At 34.8% G+C, this 24,790-nt stretch overlaps 2 protein-coding genes across 2 annotated transcripts; one reads left to right on the top strand and one right to left on the bottom strand.

Annotated features, from left to right (window-relative positions):
• Positions 1 to 819: 819 nt before the first annotated feature.
• Positions 820 to 3,552, bottom strand: LOC146163183 (solute carrier family 2, facilitated glucose transporter member 10-like). Its single transcript, XM_083382967.1, has 2 exons — positions 3,542 to 3,552; positions 820 to 3,175 (listed from the first exon to the last, which is right to left on the bottom strand). Exons 1-2 carry the CDS (start codon positions 3,550 to 3,552, stop codon positions 1,627 to 1,629), a joined length of 1,560 nt encoding a protein of 519 aa, XP_083239093.1. The 3' UTR covers positions 820 to 1,626.
• A 5,701-nt stretch (positions 3,553 to 9,253) lies between these two features.
• On the top strand, positions 9,254 to 20,353 carry LOC146163182 (cystathionine gamma-lyase-like). Its single transcript, XM_083383109.1, has 11 exons — positions 9,254 to 9,365; positions 11,252 to 11,369; positions 11,685 to 11,766; positions 11,988 to 12,093; positions 12,962 to 13,061; positions 13,423 to 13,557; positions 14,150 to 14,285; positions 14,776 to 14,969; positions 16,627 to 16,760; positions 17,853 to 17,991; positions 20,087 to 20,353. Exons 1-11 carry the CDS (start codon positions 9,316 to 9,318, stop codon positions 20,105 to 20,107), a joined length of 1,215 nt encoding a protein of 404 aa, XP_083239235.1. The 5' UTR covers positions 9,254 to 9,315; the 3' UTR covers positions 20,108 to 20,353.
• The last annotated feature ends 4,437 nt before the right edge of the window (positions 20,354 to 24,790 follow it).

Raw genomic sequence — 24,790 nt, 5'->3', positions numbered from 1 at the left:
TATCCATGCCTATCCTGGTTTTATATTAATAAGTTTTTACCAGTGTGACAAAGTGTTACGCCTACCAGTATTTTGTGGAATGCACTCGTATTTCTTATTGACCAATACATTTTTTAATAATCCAATTCTGTGCAGAGGCTTGTGTACAGATCACATAGACAGGTTTGCTGTTGTTGTGACTATTACATAGTATTGCAAACAAGTCATTTTTTGTTTGAGTCCTAAGTATTTAAAAAAAAAATAGCACGTCATGTAATTTATGTAAAAATAAACGTTGAACTCTTAAATTTGGTAATGAACAATACCTAAACTAAAAAATAACACAAAACAACACTGTTAAACAATTCTACAAATTTAACGTGTTCTATCCTAAATTTAAAATGTAAACAATAAATTGAATTTGTTAAATACCAAGCATAATAAGTTAGTAGTGACACAGTGTGCTCTACATATTTCTTGAAAATAGTTAAAATGTGGGAGTTTCTAGATATTTTGAGGCACTGAGCCTACTTATCAAATTTCTCAAACGATCTCACACATGTAGCATATACCTGGTTTTACCAAATGTCTATTATAGCATTCTTGGATGAATCAGTTTAGCTTCTTAAGCCAAACATAAAAAAAACTGGACAATTATACTTTTAATTTTCAATGTAAAAAAGGAAAATTAAAATCTTTATACATAAAATTTGAAATCGCTCCACATTTTCTATTCTGTTTTATTGGCAACCTGTTTATAAATAAATTTCATAGTAAGATGTTAAAACCAACATGTTTCCTTTGAGATTTTATTTAGTATCAGTACAATAGCAGTAACAGTGCAAGGTAAATCATTTACTTGAATGCTTAAACAACCCAGCAGCAATTTGCAACAGGTAAAAGGCAATTTATAAAACAGTTCAATGTTGTTCAAAGTAAAAAAACACTCTTCAGAAACAGCAATAAACAGTAGATTATAGAAACAGAGGGGTATAAATTACCACTTACAACATTTTTTAAGATAAAGTTTCAACTTTTGGTGATCTAGGTAAACTTATTTTTTCTGGTAAAACATTATTAGTTAAACAAATGTCTTACGCTAGTGTACCAACACTATAAGATCCAATATTATTGCACATTTAATGCTTGGTAGTTTACACTAGTCAACAAAAAAATAGTTCAAAGAACACAAAACATGTTTACACTCGGGGCTAAGGTAAAAATATCAAAATGCAATGTAATAAATATAAAAGTACAAAGTGATATGATGCATGACATAATAAATTTAGTTAAAAAATCACTATTTTTCAATGACAAATATTTCAAAAAAGTTTTTTTATTGTATTCCTTTATAAGGATAATCATATTATGGTGTTAACTTGTAAACTTCAATTAATTTAGAAATACAGGAAATTACCCTTTTTGCCACAATCCAAACTACTATCTGTGGGGTATAGTTGGCCTACTAGTAAAAACAAAAATCAGTTAAACAGGACACAAAATTAGACTTAATTATGGTTATTGCATCATTATCAGTTGTTTTTCAGTGTGATTTTATGACTATGGATGGTGATTTAAAAATGGAATTGAATTAAAATTTCGAATCATAAAGAAATATTTGTGTTATTGAATTAAAAAAAAAATATTTCAGCAGGATTCCATTGGTATTAGAGGAGTTAAGGGTTCCTCTTTTCCCAAACAACAGCATTTGGATTGAACATAACGCTGGACGCCTTTATCCAACATTTCTTGAACTTGTTCCAGTGAACGCCCCTTAGTTTCCGGGACAACAAAGTAAATAAAAAGTGCGGCAAGAAACCCAAACAAGGCGTTCAAGCCGAAGGGCAGCGCTAGCCCCGTGCCGGATTTCGCAAACTCCAAAAAGGTGGCGGAAATGATGAGGTTGACGGCCCAGTTGAGGCTCGTAACCAGCGCAAAGAGTCGACCGCGTAAATGCGTCGGAAAGATTTCACTCAACATAATCCAAGTGACAGGTCCGAAGCTAAACGAATAAGCGGCGACCACTGCCATGAGCAGAACTAGAGATATCCACCGAGTTTGCGGCACACTTTGATGAATTTCAAACTCGAGTAACGAAACATTACTTGAAGCATTGCTTGAAATATTTGGCAAGATGCATAAATTGCGACCTTGGATGCCATTGATGTGTGTCAGAAGACTAACGCCAAAAACAGAAGCAGTGATGCAAATGCAACCAATCAACAATAAGCGCTTGCGGCCCCAGCGATCGACCGACAACAAACAAAAAACAGTGGCAATCACTTTTGAAATTCCGAGTGCAACCGATGCAACGCCAGCCGCACTTCCACTTTCAAATCCCATCTCCGTTAAAATTGTCGAAGCGTAGAACAAGATGTTTGGCTCTCCAGTTGTTTGTTGCGAAACAATGAGCCCGGCACCTATTACAATCGGAAATATAAGCTTTGAGTTGCAGGCTTTCGACAATTGGCAAATAGAAGATTCTTCGTAAACCGTGCGTTTCTCCATGTCGGCAAATTCGGAGTCGACGGCATTGGGTGAAGCGCATTGTGGTGTTCGTAATCGTTTCAACGCTTTTTTGGCGTCAACCAGTTTTCGCTTCATTAACAAATGCCTCGGACTTTCCGGCAAAAAAAGTATTGTAAGGAAGACGACAGCCCCGCCGATACTTGACAAACCGAACATGTAGCGCCAGCCATTCAGACTTTCTCCAAATGCCAAGCCTACAAAGTACGACAAAAGAATGCCGATTGTTATTCCGAATTCATTTAACGAGACCAGCCTCCCCCTAACAGCAGCAGGGGAGACTTCCGACACATAGACACATTCCGATGCTGCCGACAGCGCCATTGTAAATCCGACAGTTATTCGACCAAAAAGTAGGGTCCCGTAGTTTTGACTCAGGGCCAAAACAAAAGCCCCGACCACAAACAGCACAGATGAGACCATGATCGAAAATTTGCGACCGAAATAATCGATAACATGGCCGCCCATGAGAGATCCGATTAGCGCTCCGAGAAGCAATAAGCTGACGACCAGCTCTTGGTCCGTACAGCTCAGGTCAAATTCGAGCTGAAGTTGTCGCAGAGCCCCGGAAATAATCCCCATGTCGTAGCCGAACAAGACTCCTCCCCCGCTTGATATAATCCCGATTGCAACAAAGACCTTCGTTGGGACATTTCCTACGCTTTGTGATCTGTAACGAGAATTTGTATAGTTATCAAAGTAATAGTAATTTGTATTTTTTATTAAGAACAGTAATTCTTAAGCTGTGTGCCGTTATTGTAACTTTATAATAAAGCTTGTTTGTTTTACAAAGCAAGCATGCAATGTTACAATATTATTGGCTCATAGGGAATTGTGCAGCAAATATTTTTTTATTTCTTTATTTGTTGCAAGTTAGAAAATTTGAATTAAACAAAATATGGTTTTGAGTCAACATAATGCAATCAAGGTTAAAAAACATTATTTTACTTATATTCTAAATTTTTCACTTTAATATCAATTGGATATTTTGCAAACCAATAAAACACTAAATTGTATGGTGAAATGATATTCTTACCTTGTGCACATATTTATTTCATACTAAAATGTGCATTTCCACGATTACCTAAAAAATATAATAAAACTTTTTTAAATATTTGCTTCAAGTAATTTATAAACAACAATTTTTTCTGTAAAAATATATCCTAAAGCCATTTGGCATATAACCAATGTTCATATTTTTGAAACTGCGTATTATGTTTAAGTCAACATTCACGGTGCTTCGAATTAGGGTAACACTAATTTATGGAATGATGAATGGTCGGACAGCTCACAGTATTATTATTAAATATAATAACACTTGACCCACCTTCACCCAAACGCTAACCCAAATATTGTGCGTTGGTTTAATAATTGTTTTAACGGGGTAACGCTTAAATTAGTGAGCGTTCCGACCATTCATCATTCCGTAAATTAGTATTACCCTTCGAATTAAAATTTTGAAACTTATTGCAGACGAAAAGGATTTAGGATTCCTTATCTCTGCGCTGGGCGCTGGTCTAGAATCCTACCACAGATATGAAATCAACGCACAAAATTGAGTTAGGTTGCGGGTTAGCGTTTGGATGTGGGTGGGTCAAGTATTATTATATTCTTTATTTAATAATAATACTTGACCCACCTTAACCCAAACGCTAACCCGCACCCTAACCCAAGTAATGTTTCATTGTGGTAGGAATCTAGACCAGCGCCCTGCGCTGGCCTAGAATCCTACAACAACGCACATTATTTGTGTTCTAGAATCCTACCTTAACGCACACTATTTGTGTTAGGGGGGCGGGTTAGCGTTTTGGGTTACGGTGGGTCAAGTTTTATTATTAAATAATGAACATAATAATAATTGACTCACCCACGTCCAAACGCTAACTCGCTTCCTAACCCAAATTTCTGCGTTTATTTAATAATTGTGGTAGGATTCTAGACCAGCGCCCTTATCTCTCACACCATATGCATTTTAAGCGAAAATACAACACCGTTTAATATTGCCAATCAAATAATTTGTTGTTTAAATAAAAGGATTTATTTCTTGCAGACAAATTTGTTTTGCGTCGTGTGTTTACTATTCACTTCTTGACCCTTTAATTAACAAGATCGAACGCCATTTTGTATCCTGCGTGGTGCTGTAAACTTCTTCTGTGATATGTAGTAAATTTTATTGTAAAATGCTATGAACACAGTGCCGCTTATATATCTTGTCCCTACTCTTTCTGGGTGAGGCCCTCATACCCCCGGTAGCCAACTGGCTTAGCATAAAACCCGATTTTTTTAGCTTTATCCCGGCCTTACCACAATGTCCCGGTTTTTGTCGGCTAATATTTTCCTTATAAATTACACGGATATGCCATGCTGTGACTTGTCTTTTTTTTCCAACTTAATGAAGAATGATACATGATGCATGTGAGTCTTTATTCCTTGCCCTAAATGTGAATGTAATTGCATAAAGACCTGGGGTCATCAACCACGCGTGGTTAATTCTGCAGGGCCACAGCATATATCGCCCTAATGCATTTAAAATATAGTTGACATGTTGTGGAATACAATTTTTAACTAAATTTGGATGAAATTATAAACTAAAAAAGAGATTCATAAAGCTCACTAGGCCTGCAGTTTTTTTTAATAGTTATTTATATTTAACCACAATCAATAAGTTAATAAAATTAGGGTGAATTCTGCATAAAATGTTATATCGGGCTCGCGACCTTTCATAATTTTAGATTAATAAAGTTTATTGATATTGAAATTGATCATTTCAGTATTGTTCGCTCATCAATTGATCACACATCATAAATTTATAATTACAAAAGCGTAGTTGAAAGGTAATTTTACCAAAAGATTATATCTGGAAATTAGGTGGCACTGTTTTACAACAAATTGTATCAAAATCTTAACAAAGAGTTCCACCTGATTTTCAGATTTAGAATTCGACAAAAATCAAAAAGATTACGATCGAATCACTGTTAAAATGGTAGGATACTATAGTTGGAAAAGCTGCTTAACGTCCGGAACAACAAATGTGTGTTTTTATGTGAAGGTTCATCCGACGTATATTGGTGATGCCAAACATGCGTTATAGGCCTACTGCTCAGTGAATTTTACTCTGACGGCGTTTTAAGCTATAAGGACAGAAAGAGTTCAAAGAAGTTTTTGAGTTGCCGCTTCAGACCTGTAAACTCAATTATAATCTTAAGTTCGGCAAAGCCCTGAAATAGAGTAAGAGTTTCCAAACACAAACATCACGCCTTTGTGGACCGCCTTTGTCTGTTTACACGATAGAGGAAACCGTTTGTCTTTTGCTAAATGGGTTGTTCAAAGCAAACATGGCCGGGGGGTTGTTCAAAGCAAACATTTGAACTGCGACTATAATAACATAAATTGCCACCGCAGACGCACATAAAAAAAACGCTATCGTGACACTAATAAAAGTGTGTTGTAATAACGTGTGATGGTGTGAGAAATTTAAATGTAGAGATTTTTTTTCCAGTGATTGACTTTTGTTCTTGAAATTCGGTTGAAAACCGATTTTAGTAGGCTAAACTGGCCTTGGAACCACACAGACCGTTCATATATCAGTATAAGGATTTCCGATACTTGATATTGTATTCCGATAGAGATAGCCGATATTTTTGACAAAATTTATCGCGATCCGACCCGATACCGAGTGACGTCATTGCTATGCTCGAAAAAGGAAAAAAGCGAAGTTAAAACGTACAAAGGCATTTTTCCAGGAATTTTTTTGGTCGTTTGAGGGAGTCTGCAATTTGCCTTTTGCTAAAATAATAGTTGAAGACTTTAATTGGTTTCGGATCGGCACCAGGACGAGTACCGATACTACCATTTGATGCTGCATAGATTTTCCAGGATATTTTTTCGGCCTGGAAATTGACAACCTTAAAATAAATTCTTAGAAGCCTACTAGGCACGTTTCACTTATTTTACTTTTTTCTTTTTTTTCATCTTTAAACGGTCATGAAGAGTTATACTTTTGTAAAACTGTCAATCAAGCATCTAACTGCATGTCAACATACTGACAGCCACGTTTTATTAAGTTTCGTTTCCAGAATTTCCTGTCTGTATTCTTTTGAAGCTAAAACAACAGTTTTGTTCGACTTAACGTTGTTAAAAAAATGTTCTATTTTTATCAGGCCATGTCCTTCTTTCAGCAGTCCAGACGTAAATTTGGTAGAAAATTATTCTCCTCTCACCACTGCTAACCATTCAAATATTTGTGGAGCCAGATACCTGTGAGGTGTTTAAGCTCATTGGGAAATAAATTAGACTCATAAAACACGGGGGTTTAAATCTGATTTATTTCCATGCAGTAAAAATAATAGCTTCGCCCAAAAAAGAACTCTGATTTAACAGTTATAATTATTTTTTGACCTAAAAAATAAGAAATTTTGACAAATTTTGACCTAAAAATATATTTTTTTGACAAAATTTTGACCTATTAGAAATACATTGCGTTAAACAATGTATTGTTGTTTAAAGTACTGTATTAATGGCTTGGAATCGACAACCACATGTTTTAGATGTTTTACTGACCAGCGGTCGAAGACTAATCAGTTATTTTTTTTTAATGTTTAGTCGATATTTTTGTCATTTTAAGAAGACAAACAACTAAAAAGGCCATATTTAAAAAAAAAAAAAACAAGCAAAACAGTTCAATATATATGTCCATATCAGAAGTAAAAACTATATAATGCAAAAACGAAGTTCGAGCTGAACTTCATCCGATTAACTTGGCCTGGGTGGTTAATTTTTCCTGCTCGCCTATACGTAGGTCTATATACTGCTCTAATGAAGATATATAACTCAGCTAAAATGTCGTTGAATATAGCTCAAAACTGCTTTTTTGTTATAAAATTTGTAAATGAACGACAATTTCGAAAGCGAAGAGGGAGCGGAGCCGAGTGAAGCGAGCAAAAAACGAATGGGTTTCGTAGAAAGAAAAAAGACTCGAGTTACAGCCTGGCTTGCTACCGACGGGAAATGGTTCGGGAAGCTGAATGGGCGAATGGTCCGCAACTTAGGACAGCATGTTAGATGACAGCCGCTAATATTAACAGCAAAACACAAACATATGCTTTACCGAATACTTCGCTACACCTGGTCGTTTTGGGAGTCGATATTACCGAATCTTTCGTAAAGTGCAAGTACCGGTACTCTGATTGTCGTTCGTTGTAATAAATTATTTATTTCATTCTGGATTTTCCAGTGTTGTAGATAAGTTATTTTGCACTTTTAAAACCCAGTCAAGTCATTCGTAAAATAACTTAAGTCAAGTCTTTTCGACTAAACTACAAGTCAAGTCCCAGTCCAAGTCATTGGTTGCCCAAGTCAAGTCACAATTGGAGCAAGTCAACTTCAAGTCAAGTCGTTGTCATAAAAATAAAACTTTGAACTACAAAACAGGTTAAGTATTCCGATTATGAGCAATAACGCAAGTAAAATAACGTAAACGCAACAAATAGCCTAGCAAGCAAATTGTTTTATGTGCAAAAATTTAGATAAATAGCCCGATTTTACAAAAAAATGCTAAATCAAAACACTTCATTTCAACCAAGTCAGTCAAGTCAAGTCATTTGTCCAAAAGATTCAAGTCATTTCTAGCCAGAGAAAAATCTCGTTTACAAGCTTGCTTATGACATCGCATGACTCGGCATGATGAAAGAACATTCGATCCTCACCTGTTTATTGTATTTTTTTCTCCCGTAGTAACTTCGCTGCGTGGCAAACCATGACGAAACGTTTCGTTTGTGCCCTGTCATCGATGATGCGCCCTTTTTTCCCCGTCACCGCCCGAATTTCAACCAATAGCAGGACAGGAACGGAGTTCTATAAATAAAATTCGCAAGTCCATGATTTTCGAATTAGTTTTGCAACGTATCGTCTTCGCACGTCTTTCGATAAATGTTGTAGGTTGAAAAGTTTAATAAAAAATGTTAATAAAGAGTAAAAAATGTAAAATTTTAGTCGAAAAAGAAAATGCTGACCGACGGCCTAAAATTCTACGACATTTTCGTCCGGGAGTTTACATTACTAACATTATTAGGATTAGGGTGCGAGTTAGTGTTTGCCGTTTAGGTTAGGGTGGGTCGAGTTTTTTTATTATATTTATTCTGTAATATGTATTTTTTCCTTGCAATTTCATATTATTGACAACTTGTTTCGCTACTGTCAAAAAAGTGGTAGGATTCTAGACCAGCGCCAAAAATCCTGCCTTTTACATTGTAGTAATAAACTTCTCAAATGTGTAAGCTGAATTTTACAACGCAGTGTTTCGTCTTTCTGTTTAATAAATAGTTAAGGTTTTACAGCATGTTATTTAAAAAAAACAGATAAAAATCTGTGATTTTTAAATCAAGAATAAACCCTACAGTCTTCATATAGTTTTAATAAACTTCTGCAAACATTTCTAAGATAACCTAACATCAAAATTTTAGTATTGTGTAAAAATGTGTAGCAATCATCCACTGTGGAAAGTATGGCAAGTGCATCCTGGAGTTTTTTTAACCTTTTAAAAGTCCACTCCAAAAAAGAGGTGCACTTTTTTACCTTTGTTGCACCTGGTGACCAGGTCACCCAGATTTTTTTGGCCGTGCACCTCGTGAGATCTCGTCAAAATCTGCCATACTCTTAGAATGGGCAATTTTTTTGGTTTAATTAAACCGGATATGTTTAGGTTATACATTTGTTTGATTGTTATTATTATTTTTTGCTTCTGTCTTTTAGAATTGTTTGTAAAACTTGGTTTAGTATTAATAAGTTTTTCAATTTCACCTTCATTTCAAAATGTCCGACCAAACCAAAGAAAAGTCAACTTGGGGCAAGCCATTTGCCAGGTAAAGAAATTTAAATTTTGACTCTATAAAAGCTACAGTTATTATCTTAAAACAAATTCGTAGATATATATTGTGTTTACTGTTGTCCATGGAAACTTAGATTACAAACACTGGGGCATTGTCATAGTAAGTTTGCTTCTTATATAAACTATATATTCATCTATTTATTGTAGGTTACCATTTTTAATACGTTTATAAAGCAGCCCAAAACAATTAATATTTTTAGCAGTCTGTTTCACTATAAAAGTATTCCCCTGAGATTTTTCAAAAAGACAAAACCTGCACCCCCCCTAAAAAACGATTGTGCACTCTCTTATCTTCCCATTTTCAGACGCAGGTTGCACTTTTTCAATATCACCAACATTTTTTGAGGTGTACTTACTCGATTGTCAGGAACTACCATAATTTTGGTTTGACAAAGTATGTTTTTCAACCCTTTTATGTACCGTTGAATTTTTAATATTTGTCACTATGAATAGGCTATTAAGAACACTGGTCAACAAATAATAACACTGGTCAACGAGAATGTGAGTATTTCATCTTAGATCTATTTTTTGCGCTGATTCCGAATATATCTTTAGTTTTTTTCTGGCACATCAAATTTTTCAGATATCGTCAAATTTAAATTTTCTGTAAAAAACACATTGAAAACAACGCACAGCTGTGATACATGGCCTGTAAAAACGTCTGGCATATAATCTTTTATACACATAACTCAAGTCATCACAATAGAACATGATGGAATTTTCAACTATTCCCTATTCTAAAATCCTTGTTGACGTGGTTTTATAGCTTAAAATGTCGTTTTTGTTCGTCACCCACCAAACTCCGGTTTTCGGGAAAGAAGTTCAACTAAGTGTGCAAAAAATTTACTTTGAGTGACATCATAACCCATCTATATGCTAAGCTAAGCAGATCATCAACACCGAACGGAAAATAATGCAATTTACATTTTATAAAAAGTTAGCACACAGTCACCAAATGCCAGCCAGGCGCGTATTCCACCTTTTTACATTGTGCATCCTTGGAATTTTACTAATATCTTGTTCCAACAAGATTCCTTTCGTTTTACTTTTTCAATCTTAAGCAGGTTCTTGTATTTTAATTTTAATATAAGCAGTTCTGACTATTCTTTTAAAGAAACACGCATCTATAGTAAGGCTGTTAAAATCTGTCTGGGAAACATAATTGATTTTGAACTGATGTTTTGTTCTTATTAACTCCAAGAAGTTCTTATTAACTCCTTTTTTCACCAACATCTTCCAACTTTATCAGGGAGAATCCAACACTTCCCATGGGGAGGAAGTGAAACATGCATTGGGGTATTATGTGGTACAGGTCTTGCTAAATTTTACAGCAAGTACAATTGTCCAACTTATTGATATAAGTAATTTATTGCTTGTCTTTGGTCACACAAATTAAAATAGGAAAAGTAACAAAATTACTGATTAAAATCTGTCATTACCGAATATTTATTCGTTTGTTTAAGTTCTGCTGTAGTGCTATCAGAACTTGTTTCAACAAACATTGATACGTAGCTCAGGAAGTGATTTAACATCTGGAAAATTAACTACTTATTACAAATTACAAAAAACGTTAATAAAAGAACTTTCCCATACTGTTTATATCAGTGAAAAGTCAGTGAAAAAACAGATAGAATGGTGCGTGAGTCACATTATAGTTGGATTATATCACTGTGTCCAATATGCCTATGTTAATAATACAGAAAAAATGCAACAGAAAGTCACTAAAAAAATTAAAATGCGAATATTTCAAAAACCTTAAGTGCTAGAAAAAAAAACATTTTCAGAATCAGTGCCGAAAACACATTAAGAATCAATCTATCACATCTCTGTTTAAAATTTGCTGTTGGCATGTATATTTAGATTTGCGACCGACGCAATTCATGCCGGCCAGGAGCCAGAAAAATGGAATTCATTGATGGTAGTTCCCCCGATTACTTTGTCGACCACATTCAAGCAATACAGTCCCGGAGACCACACAGTGAGCTTTTCATTTTTTAAACATCTAATATGTTTATATATATCTTTGCTTATAATATTAATAATTACCAATGAAGTTAGTGGGTCAATATTACCAATAAGGTAGTAGATTGGATTATTTTGATTTAGTAACCGACTATTCTGTTAGCAGAAAACAGTTTTACTATTTGAAGAATAAGTTTTGACTTAATTTATTCCAAATTTTGTTTTACGATTGCAAAGACAAAGACAACATTATTTTTTTAGTTTATTAGTTGATTTAGTTATTAGGCTGTCCTATTTTTCCAAATAAATTATTTTAACATTTGTTACTCAGGGTTACGAATATGGCAGAAGCGGAAATCCAACACGAAAGTGCTTGGAGACTTGTGTGGCCGCCTTGGATGGGGGGAAATACGGTAAGAAAAAATAAAAACTATAACCTTGTACAAACATTAATTATTCTGCAATGTAGTCAGATCTTTTGCAATTGGTATCATACAAAAAATGACTTGCGTATTACTATCTGCTGTCGTAATAATTGTAACTAGGTTTGATTAAAATCTTTAATGTTTGAGTAGTATATCAGGGTTTACAGCATAGAATGTTATGCGTTTGTAATAAAATCATACTGTTTTAGGTCTGGCATTTTCAAGTGGTTTGGCAGCCACCATGACTTTAATCAATACTCTGAAGTCTGGAGATCATGTCATTACAACTGACGATGTGTACGGAGGAACCAACAGGTTTGTGCTTGTGTGGTTTTATTTTCCACTCACCTATTCAGTCTGCCAAGTAAAAATGACACGCCTAAATAAATATAATGTTGCTCCTGGGTACAATTGTAAAATTGTTCATCCAGCAATTTTTTTTTAACAAGAGTACCTGAATGTTTCACTGACCTATCCAGGAAATCTTTTTTAGGACAGACGTAAATATTTTTAAGTAATGACAAACAGGATATTTAGCTCTAGGAGACATTTTATCAGCATACAGAAAGCGGCTTTGATAAACAATTTTGCTTCATCGATTAGCGAAATTTTGATAAAACAAATCTTTAACAATTGTATCATACAAAATATTTCCTACTATGTGTTGTCATTATAATTTTATTAGGTTTAATTAAAATTGTTTAAACAACATATCAGTAAATCTAAATAAATATACTGTTCCTGCCAGGCATTGTATCAATTGTTAAATTTTTATTAAAACTTAAAGGTACAGATGTTTCGCTAACCTATGCAGAAAATCTTCATCAAGTCAGATTTAAATATTTTTAAGTAACTGACAAACCTATTTAGCTCTAGAAATGATCAGAAAAATCTATCAGAATGCATAAGGTAGCTTTAAAATTTAAACATGTTTGTTAGCTGTCATGGTAAACCTAAAATGTAATTAGCTTCAGGAAACATAGAGAAATATTAACGGTAATGGCTTATTAGTTCTTCCAATCATTCATTATACACATTCCAATCATTCATTATGCAGAATAATATTTGTTACAACTCCTGTTTAATTGGTGTTGTTTTCCAGTAGTAAAAACTATTTTTCATCCAAATTAATATTATTGTTCAAAAGTGATATGCTGTTCTATTTTTTTTTTTTTGAATGCAGATACTTCCAAAAGATTGCGGCAAAATTTGGCCTCGAATTCTCGTTTGTCGATTTTACTGATATTTCAAACTTCAAGAAGGCAATAAAACCCAACACAAAGGTAATTTTGAAAGCAAAATAAAGTTTCTCAAGTGTTAAATATGAATAGAATATTATTGTGCTGTTGTAGATGACCTTGGCAGAATATTTTTCTTTTTGCTAGAAGAAATCAAAAATGACTGTGTGTTGTTTTCTTTTGTTTAATGCAGTGGTCAAACTTTTTGTAATTATTAAAAGAATAAATTATAGATAACTATTAACAAAAACTTCAGACCAGGAAAATTAAAACCGTAGTTTGTTGACCCGTTTTGTAATGAATATTTGTTATCTATTTTTTTTAGGATATTAACTAAAGTACTAACACAAAACACCAGCAAAAAAAAAATCGAAAAGTTTTAATTTGATTTCTTTTTTATTTGTAGATGGTTTGGGTTGAAACTCCAACAAACCCAACAATGAAGGTCACGGACATCCAGGCTGTTAGTGATGTGAGAAACGAACTTGCGAAAGATGCAGTTCTTGTTATTGACAACACTTTCATGTCCTCTTATTTCCAGGTGATAATTTTGTTTTATGCTAAAAGTTTTCTGTGTTTATTGAATTATGTGTCATAGAATTAAGCTGTAAATTTGATTTGCAGCAAGTATATTACTTTTTGTAAAAATTCTGCTTTACCCATTCGCAAACTGTTTACTTAAAAAAATAAAAAAAAATATAAAAAGTGTGGTTTGTTTCCAGAAAAAAATTGATTTCCTTGCTAATTGTTTTTTGTGTGAATTTTTATAGCCGTAATGAATTTTGAAAAAACCTCATGCATTTTAATGTTTGACATTTGAACACTTCCACAAAATACATGACTGACAAAAAATAAAAACGCTTCAAAAGTCTTGCCTTTTCATGTTTCAAATGTAAAGATATTCCTTAATTGGTTTCATGTTTTGTTTTTGTCCTTTTAAAAACTTAAGATAACAGGAAATAAACTTGTCACAGCAATAAAGCGAAAAGATTGTTTCTTAAAACACCATGCATTCTGATAGTTGATTTGTGTGTTTATGGAGTCTTCATAGAACCAGCTTTTTTATATTACGATCTGTATTATCTTACCAATGCATTCCAGTGTTAAAGTATGTTTGTGTGTTTTGGTTATAGCGCCCTCTTCTGTACGGAGCTGACGTTGTGATGTATTCAGCCACAAAGTACATGAACGGCCACAGCGATGTGGTTATGGGTCTGTTGGTCACCAACAGCGAAAAACTTCATAAAGAGCTCTATTTCCTGCAATATGGTAGGTATATTTAGTGTCTAGGATTGAAAATAAATGAAACCAGCAGAAAATATGTTCCTCTGTCAACCTAGACATACAATTTTTTTTGATTTGCCAACTGTGGCTTTAAAATAGTTTTTATTTTAGTCTTAGACCTGTTATTCTGTAACTGCGTGATGATGAAAATGTTCTAATGAAAAATTAGTTTGTCTGAAGATACATAAGTTTTGTATTTACTGTGTTTCATTGTCACAATAGATTTTGTTATCAATATTTTGCTTAAAATCTTAAGTGGTTGTACGACGTACTATATCACCTTGTAGTGTAGGATATTACATTGTTGGTTATTCATACTTCTACTTACACTGATGCTGTTATAACTAAGGATATTTTAAATAAAATATTCACTTCAGTAGGCCATTTTGTTATTAATAATTTCCTTCATACTAATATAGACTTCAGAATTTAGATTGTACCCATTTGGCTCAATGATAAGATAACACTTTTATAGCAACGGGGCCCGTTCCATCACCTTTTGATTGTTATTTGGTGAACCGTGGATTGAAAACGCTCGCCGTTCGAATGGAACAACATCAGAAAAACGCAATTGCTGTGGCAAAGTTCTTAGAAGCCAATCCTCTTGTGACAAAAGTAAAATACGGAGGATTGCCTTCTCATCCTCAGCATGAAATTCTGAAGAAACAGGTAGGTTCAATTAAATCCGATTTTAAGGCTATATCTAAAAATACTTATTTAGATTCCGCCAGACCTGTTTATTAAATGCCCAACAGAAGTAGTTTTTTGGGGTTTGGTTTTTTAAATAAATTTGCCTTTAAAAAGGACTAAATGCACAACTATGAAGGACTAAATACACCACTATGATCCATAAAATACATACATTACAATGCAGCGTTTTACAAACCCCTAGGTCGCTGTTTGATTTTGGTCGCTGAATGCAAGATTGTTCCTAAATTCAAGAAAGTTGCGAAACAAGAGTTTACTGAATTCGAATTCATTAATGCTTTTGTCTTTATTGTTTTTTAACACACCCCTGTAAAAAGAATTGGGTTGTCAAAGCCTCACTGTTATGGCTTTGCTCAGTATTTTTGGTCGCCACTGCAAAGGGTATAGAACACAATAGGCTTTAATCTTTTAAAACGTTTGTTTTATTGTCTAACCAGCACAAATTTTGTTGTAGAAATAATAATTTGAAAAACATTGGCAAATAATTTATAAAATGAGGTATTTTTAGTTAATTTTTCTCCTTTTGTCACATTTCAATCTTTTCTTTCGTGCATTTGCAACAACTCATAATCACCCAAAGTTGAAAGCCCGGTTTTGTTGTAATAACTTAATTGCTAAAACAACAAGCTTAGCTATAATGACTTTGTTAAACCGGTGTTCCTGTTTAAAGTTAATTGAGAGCTCGTTATTCTAATTACACGCCTTGGTGATTTTAAACCAGTTTTTAAACGCACTTTGTAAATTTAGTTACAGAAGCCTGGTGTTAACTTGCAGGTGCGGGTTATAGATTAAATGTAAAGTTTACACAACTTCTGCCATGTATAGCTCAAGGCATCAAATTTAAGATCTTATCTCAAACTAGTTTTGCTTTTTCTTCTTAGCCGTCCACAAGTCACAGAAAGGTGAACATTTTTACTGTTGTGTACACAAAAGCCGTTGGTTTAATTCACTTTTATATTACGCCACTAATAATTCTAAGTTGTTGTATTTTTGGCAACATGACCCTGCAATCCTGCATATCAATATATCTATTATTTGGCTATTTGTTATCCAAAGGTTTTATATAAATCTGGATAGTGGTTTCGAATATATAATTATAAAGTTTCAGGTGTTGCAATTTAAGTTTATGTATTTTACATTTCCCTCTCTTATCCACTTTTATAATCATAAATCTTGCTTGTCCTTTTAGGTATAGGCCTATTTATTTAAACAAGATTACGATAATTTAGAAACATAAAATGTCTTGAAGGACTGGGTCAAAAAGGTGATAAAAAAAACATTTTACCAAGTGTGATTCATTTAATTGACAGCTGAAGTTATCATGGTTTTGGCAAGCTGATAAGAGTAGGGATGGGAAAGGGTGCCTTTAAGGGTGAATTATTTAAAAAGATATTCCAAAAATCATGAGAAAAAACGTGAAAGGCCTCAAAAATTCAACCGCGGACCGGATTGAAATCCTTGGCGGCCGGACTCGGGCCCCAGTTTACCAATGTCTGTTCTAGCCCCAATCATTAGTCTTATTGCGTGTTCCCTAAATTATCTAGCAACCAATGTTGTTGCTTGTTATATACGTGCGAATGTTTGTTCAAGAACTGAATTGCTCTCTATGACGTCACAGGCCACCGGCTGTTCTGGAATGATTGCCTTCTGGATGAAAGGAGACCTTGACAGCTGCAAAAAGTTCTTCACCCATCTGAAAGTCTTCACTCTGGCAGAAAGTCTGGGTGGATATGAGAGTTTGGCTGAGCATCCGTAAGTTAAAAATAAATGCTTCATTAAAATAAAAAAATAATAACAAAGTTCCTTGTTAAGTTTAAGAAAAGTCTGTCTGTTTGAAAACAACACTCAAAATACGCAGTTTAAAAGTATTTTTTCGGGGGTTGATGTTAAACTAAATTTCTGCGTTGTCTTATAGCTTTATATTTTTGAATGTTGTTTCGCACATTATATCTAGGCCTGTATTACTTCGGTCGTTTACATCAGTGGTTCTCAACCTTTTTAGGCTTACGGACCGGTAAAATGTCAAAACAAGTTTTGCGGACCGGTGGACCTTCAAAAATCAAAATCAATACAAAATGTAATTACGACAAAAGTATATGCAACTTAAAAGCAAAGAATGGAAACGTCAATTTAATAAGCAAATTGCTTCTGTCGATTTGATATCATACGTATTTTATGTGATTCATTGAAGTTTTTCACCTAGAACTGGTTTTAAAGCTTAAGACTTAAACGAGTTCTTGCCTACTAGAACACTTGCACCATTGTGACAAACAATAAAGTCCGAAGTAGACCATTAACTCTATGTTGCGTCACAATGCAGCAAATTACGGAACTGACGAAGTTCTACATTTGATGGACAAGCTTTTGGCATCTTGAATTTTGCAACTAAGAAATAAAATTGTAATATATTTGGCGGACCGGCAGAAAAGTTGATGCGGACCGGCACCGGTCCGCGGACCGGCGGTTGAGAACCATTGGTTTACATGATCATTAACTTGAACGTTTTCATTAAATAAGATATTACTAAAACTGTTTTCTTTTCGCAGCGATAAAGGATTTAAAATATTTTATTGACTATTTCTCTATAATACTGAAAACACCTTTATAATTAATATTTAAATGAAGGAAAGATAAAAGTTTCTGAAACCCGCTCCCTCACAGATAGTAAAAATCTGAGGTAACCATCTCATTTTTTTTACAGAAGTAATAAGAATCTTTGTTTTGTTCGAGAGGCACCCAGGGCCATTTTTCTCAATTTTAATTTTGAGAAAAATTTTAATTTAGAAGAAATATCTCATTTTTTACAATTTTATTCCGGAAATAATATTCTTTGTTTTGTCCCAGAGCGATCATGACCCACGCGTCAGTTCCAGCAGCACAACGAGAGATTCTTGGCATTGGTGACACTTTTGTTCGACTTTCGGTTGGAATCGAGAACGCGGATGACCTTATCGCTGACCTTGACCAGGCACTCAAGGCTGCTGTGAGTCTACTTCATATTTAAAACAATTTACCAAAAATAGGAATACAGTTTATTGACCTTTATAGTATTTCAATAATAAGTGAAACTATAAGTCAGAAAGTTCGATATTTTTTATGAAATTGCTACGACAACCCGCGTATAGTGTTTCATTAAACATTTTTTACTTAAAAAATTAAAGCTATGACATTGTAAATGTGGAAGGCTTAGCTGGTCTTTTTATATTTATTTTATCAGTGCTTCCTAAACATTAAATTGCCATTTGATTTGGTTGGGTCGCCGACTGCAGTTGTTCTATATTGTCACTGGTCAGACTTATAAAAATTATATTTCCTAAATTTGTGAAAAAGCTAAAAGATAATAACTACATTAGAACTTCAAGCTATTGTGTGATAGTTTACAAGAGCAGTGAAGCGAATTGAGTCGTCAATTTTTTTATTTTTGCCTCGTCGGCAAAATGGTTGTGAAGCACTGCTTCATAACCTTGAATTTTTTTTTCTTTCCGACATGCGTTATTCTGAACAGATGGAATAAAATGCTTTCTGCTCCTATTGTTTGTTCCACGCTATAAAACGTCTGTCGGTAAAAGGCAGAAATGAATGCTTACACGTCACTTCCTCAATAAAATCCAAGAATCGAGCAAATGTATGCAGCTGCTGGTAATGTTAGTTTAACGTCTATAACTGACTTTTCCCGTTCGTCTGAACTTAAAGTATTTTGTTTTGAAAGCAAAAAGTTTTGTTATTCAATTTCAAGTTAAGTCATAAAAAAGCTTATCCTTTGATTTTTGTTTTTTTGTTTTTAGGGTAATATATGCTTAAAATTTATTTCTTAAAAGCAAAGCTACACATTATGTTTTGGAGCGTACTGGCTGGAGTTAAAACGAATTTCAAAGCTAATAGAGAATTACACTTTGTACGTTCCGAAAACGCTTTATTCATTTTTAACAGCCAATCTGCCTCAGTAGCATTTTCACAATTACATAGAATCGTGTCTTCATAAGTTGTTGAAAATGAATGAAGTGAGTTTTTCGAAATGTTCACAAAATGTTACCCATTTCTGTACGGGCTTTAATATTCCTGCTACGTCTATCATACGTCTTGTAGAGAAAATACAATCGTTAATTGTTTTTTATATAAAACAGAACCCCCTCCCCACACAAAAACAAAAACTTTACGCGCGCGTGTAATATATTGCATCTTTATTGTGTAAACACTAAACACCAACTGATTAAGCGTACTTTAGTTGTAATCAGTAGTGAAAGTAAACCAGAGCTGTCCGATTCAGATTCAGATTCAATTTATTTTTGTGCATGTTTGCAAACATCGAAAAAAACAAAATAACATAAATAATAACACAAGGACAGCGAAAGGACCATTCGGTCATCGAGTCGAGCTGCCCCTATCCGGAACGGCGTTTTGACAAAAATTGCTGGTACGCGGTACCGGTTCTTTTTTATCAGGCCTTTTTTTTTTTTTTTTTATATTCTGCCATCTCCTTAAATGCCTTTAAAACTAAGATTCCAGTTGCATAACTGTGCACGATATCGAACGATACAGGTTTACTATACAAGGTTACTTGTTTTATCTATCCTGTTATGACGTAACATTGTGACGTCATTTCTGAATATTTTTCTTATGCGTTCCGATGAGAAAACTATTCTTCTTTCAGCCCGGCTTGTAATGTAAAGATACCCTGGTCGTTTTATAGGCGACACCATATACCAGTGTTTACTTTTTTTGGCTTGTAGCACTCTACAGAAAATATATATAGTTCGCGGCACCCTTGCTTGTATTTTTGCTGAGTAGTTTACTTTAACGTTACAATAAACGAGATTGAAGGAGCACACTAGCTGTGCAACTAGGTTGAAAAAACCTTTTTAATTTTTGAGACTTTTATCGTACCCAAAAAATTGTATTAAGAAGTTTACCAATAGAGCAAAAATCGGAACCCTAAAGAATTTGAAATATCTCTCGGCACCTTAAGCGTTAAAAATGGAACCTAGAGTGCCACGGCACCCCGGTTGAGAACCACCGCCATATACCAAATTACTGACGTTCGTGCACGCTTTCTAACCATTTCCCTTTATGTTTTGCAGCTTCCCAACGAAAAGTATTAAGCCATCATACAGAACCAGATAAGCAGCAACTAAAATCAACACCCAAACTGCAAACAACCGAGCAAGTCATTCGAAACAATAAAGTTCATGTTTTGTGCTTTTAAGCAGCAATCAAGGATATGCATAAACCGTTCGGAAAACATATTTTATAAGTCTACAAAAATAATATTTTTTTATGATTTTTTTTTACAATTTGAATCCAGCGTTTTGATAGCAATCTATATATACTTTTTATTTTTGCGAGTGGCATTCTAGTTACTGAGAAAAAATGTTTATAGCCCTTTTTAAACTATAGACAATAACCGCGCAATTGAAATAGCTTAACATTTTGTAATCGACCAACGTGCTAGTTATACTTTCCACAAAACATTAGGTTTGCTATAATTTTTCCTGATTGACAATAATTAATAAAAAAGATAATTTTATAAATGACCAAAACCGTTTTGGCGAGAATATTGTACTAATAAGTTCCACTATAGTTTGATAATGAATTGTAAATCCCATAAGGTATTGATGTGATTAACTAAAGATGATACAAGTTTTTATCGAAACGTTTTAGTCGAAATGATGTCGATCTACTCAACCTTTTTATTTTTGCAGTTCATTACCACGCTACTCGATTATAGTTGTTGTGTAAAATTAATCCCTGTTCAATTGTGCTTTCGAGAAATTTCCTAATTCCAAATAGTTACTGTGGCCGAATTATTATGCTTAATGCACAGTAACTCACCCATTACACAAACCTCAGTTGCTGCAATAACCTTGTTTCGTGTCTGCCCTGAAATATGCCATTGTATAATACCTGCCCACTATACTTACTGCTGAATGTGTCTGCGTCATATAATGTCGAAATTGAGTTCGCTGTAAAAGAGTTGTTACTTATGCTGTTTACCTGGCATCACAAGTGATTTTTCTTCTAACCTGAATTTTTGTACATGATGTAAAATTTACGTTTTTTTGAAGTTGCGGTGGTTTTGGGCCTTTTTATTGCGACTTTCTAAGAGTGGGTAATTATTTCTGCCGTAAAACTAAACGGAATGTACTTTGTGGAAGAAATGACGTACTTGCAAATATTTGTTCAATTGCATAAAATTGTTTTCCTTTTTTTTCAACAACTGAATTTGGCGATTAACTTTTTTCAGGGTGGTTAATCGTTCACTAAACATTCAGTCCAGTTAACCGATTTGTTCAATCCAAACCGTGGCGTATACAGCCGAATTGTTGCAGTTAAACCTAACTTTGATTACTAAAAATGCTTTGTATATGCTTTTTGCGTAGCACATTCTAGTGAAATTGTAGGGAATTTTAGACTAACATCTGTTTTGTGGTTCCATGTACCAAATTCAGCCTGTATGTTTAGTAACGTTTAAACACAATGTAATTGGTGAATAAACATGCTATTTAATATGCTGCCTAATTGTTTTTTAAGGTTGTGACTATTTGGAATATGTACCAGGGTTGCGGAGCTGGTTTAAAACAACTGAGTAAGACTTTAACCTGAAATATAAAGTGTTAATTGTAAGAGTGTCAAGACTCCAGTCAAATTTGCCAACTCCGTCAAGTCCGTACTCCAACTCAGGAGCCCTGCTTTCTACCCTGTAATATTCTTGTAAAAGTTTGAACTGACGCTGTAACAACGTTATTGGTTATCGATATAGTTTTGTTAACATTCCACTAAATTAGTGGTTCTTAAACTTTGGTAACCTCTCGAACCCTATGTTATTCTGCAAGCGTTCCTCGAACCCCAAATTTTCGCTCAGTATTCGTTTCTTTATAAACTTGTGTGGGTTTAAGCACAATGAAAGAATGTTTATTGCAAATAAACAAACGACAAACAGTACTTACGATATACGTACAATAATTACCTCCGTATAACGTACGCGATCTGGCTCCAGCTAAGTGAACAGTGGGACTGCTATTTTTGGTATAAAATGAAATCACTTATATACAGCATTCCAGCTGGCGGTAATTAAATATCGTGACAACGTGCTTCAACACGAATAATGAGAAACAGGAAATTTTGGACAATTGACCAAACGCTTCGAGCAAACTGCTGACAGTTGTATAACACGCACAGGCAGGCGTTGGTTGACGTCACACCAGCCAGCCTGCTTCATCTGAATAGCCGGGTTTAGACTCGGTAACAATATGGAGCAAGATGCTACATACACTTCCCCTGTCTTTAAATAGGTCTAGAAAAATTCTTCGTCTTCTTCCTCCAGGATATCAAACATGGCCCATTGGATGAGAATATCCTCCTTGTTGATCGGCTCTTTGTAGCGCAAGTCAGGAGCGATGGCGACATCCAAGACATAGATGACTGTGTCTGGCGATGAAAAGATCACTTCGTACAAACGGGTTGGCAAACGAGGAGCAGAAGGTGAATAGCTCAATTGAAAAAGGGCTGAACAGCTCCCTTATGTGTTCGAGAATCCCTCCGTTATCGGGCTGGTGCTGTGTGGCTGAACGATCTGTGTAAAAATACTTACACCGGCGATTAACAACATGCGAATGCACAAAAAAGTAGCCTACAATGCAGAAATAGAGCCGTAAAAATCGTAATTTTAATGTAGAAAGACAAAACCGTCATTCAATTGCCTAGAATCTATCGTTTTAGAATACCGAAATCAAGGAAGTTAAAGGTGCTAAACTCTGAAACTCAAAAACAAAATTAACGCCATGCCCATTTTAAAAGTAATTCCTAAATGACAGACATTTTAACCTTGGCGTTAAGGTTAAACTAAAAAGTTACACTATGCAAGCTTGTAACCCAAATGGACATGTGACGGTACCTCAGCCGTCAGTAAGGTAAAAAGGCATCACGTGGCCTTGAAAAAATCGGGAACTTTGCCCGGAATACAAACAAAACGGTCAGGTTATTTTAGGTGTGATATCTCTGATCAAACACCGTAAACCATATAGGACCAGACTGCAGGTTAGCTGCAAACGGAAATGGCACTTTAGAAGGCACAACTTCTAAGTGTGAGAGATAAATTTATCTGTTTATTTGGCTTAGAGATAGATTACGAGAGAAGAATATTCTCTTACGTAAAGTTCACCTTTAACTTAACAAAAAGAGACGTAATTTTGCAAATGACTGAACAGCTATGCCGTAAATTTAGTTCATCTCAAACGCGGTTTTAAATCTGCATTGTTCGACCGATATGACAACATTAAAACGTGCGCATAATTTAGCAACAACATACTTACAATGGCGGCGGCTTAGAGAGAAAAACAGGCGTGGTTCGTAAAAATGTAAACAAAGGTATGTATCAATAACTGGCAATGCATAGCGAGCACAAAAATTACGAATAAACTATAGCTGCCATCCTACGTAATAAGCCTATTGAAAAGTTTCAATTTGATTATGCAAGGCCCATCCCTGCGTTAGCGATAACCTTAAGCCATAGGCGCTAAAAATTACCCAAAAATGTTAACTAGACGTCTATCAATAAAACTAGCAATAGAACGAGAATAAGGGGAAACGAAGTTTAGGAAAATCGAAGGTTACGATAGTAAGAGGCCGTTAGATAAGGTAAAGTTATGAAAGCTTACTAGGTTATCATCAGGTGTAAACGTCGTAAGAAGGTGCTGCTTCGCAATAGATGCGCAAGGTTTGCTTGCAAGCTGTTAGGTCAGGCGGACGATACCAGTCATCGAGATACTCAAAATCATCAATCGATCGACAAGAAATCCTGTCTGATAAGATTAGGTAAAGAGAAAGTTGAAAAAGATAGCTTAGAATTACCTTTTGAATAGAGATTGACGTAGAGTTGCATGACGTCAAAGTTGTGTCGAATAAAGCAGATCGAATAAACTCGCGTTGTTGACGAGGCATCGCCTCTGCAGATGAAAGTTCGCTGCTGGGCGTTGCTGCAACAGGCTGCAAAGATTTTACCAGAACATTTTAAGGTTTTGCCGTGTTGCAAAACGACGATGGAGCGGCTTCGAAAGTTGAAAGCGGTAAGTCGTTGTTCATCTGCGGCTCAGCTGAAGAAGCAGCTGCAGGTTGCAAAACTGAATCAGTAGACGAGAATGGCAGTGCAATCGGTGGAACAACTTGAACCGATGGCATTAGAACATCATTTTCTGTAAATTTCTTTTTAGAGAAAGGAGAAATAGGTTTAGAAAAAGAGCCTATTTTCGTATGACGTAGCTTAGAAATAGAAAAGTTCGATTTAATTCCCTTAGGTTTCGGAAAAACATTACCTTTTCTTATATTACATAGCATGGCAGCTATACGCGTTGAAGTTTTGACGTTGCAAGCTTTAAATTTGCTTGAAACCTTTGAAAACAAAGCAGAAAAGTTATTCTTCGACATAACGATTTTAAGAATGGCACACGGTAAATAAAGAAATAATTTTTATTGCAAATAAACCAACGAACGACAAACAGTACTTACAGGTACAGTACTTACAATATACGTACAATAATTACCTCCGTATAACTTACGCGATCTGGACTCCACAATTGAACAGTAGGCACTGCTGTTTTTGGTATAAAATGAAATCACTTATATACAGCATTCCAGCTGGCGGTAATTAAATATCGTGACAACGTGCTTCAACACGAATAATGAAAATCAGGAAATATTGGACAATTGACCAAACGCTTCCAGCAATCTGCTGACAGTTTGTATAACACGCACAGGCAGGCGTTGGTTGACGTCACACCGGCCAGCCT

The sequence above is a fragment of the Ascidiella aspersa genome, chromosome 2 (genome assembly GCF_963924565.1).
Source record: "Ascidiella aspersa chromosome 2, kaAscAspe10.2, whole genome shotgun sequence".
Classification (NCBI taxonomy): Eukaryota; Metazoa; Chordata; class Ascidiacea; order Phlebobranchia; family Ascidiidae; genus Ascidiella; species Ascidiella aspersa.
This window is presented reverse-complemented; position numbering and strand designations above follow the sequence as displayed.

Bases quoted from the DNA above. Each gene is read 5' to 3' on its own strand.
- LOC146163182 (XM_083383109.1), top strand. From the start codon at position 9,316: ATGTCCGACCAAACCAAAGAAAAGTCAACTTGGGGCAAGCCATTTGCC. The intron at 14,286-14,775 runs GTAGGTATATTT...ACACTTTTATAG, and splicing joins GCTCTATTTCCTGCAATATG to CAACGGGGCCCGTTCCATCA. The intron at 17,992-20,086 runs GTGAGTCTACTT...TATGTTTTGCAG, and splicing joins ACCAGGCACTCAAGGCTGCT to CTTCCCAACGAAAAGTATTA.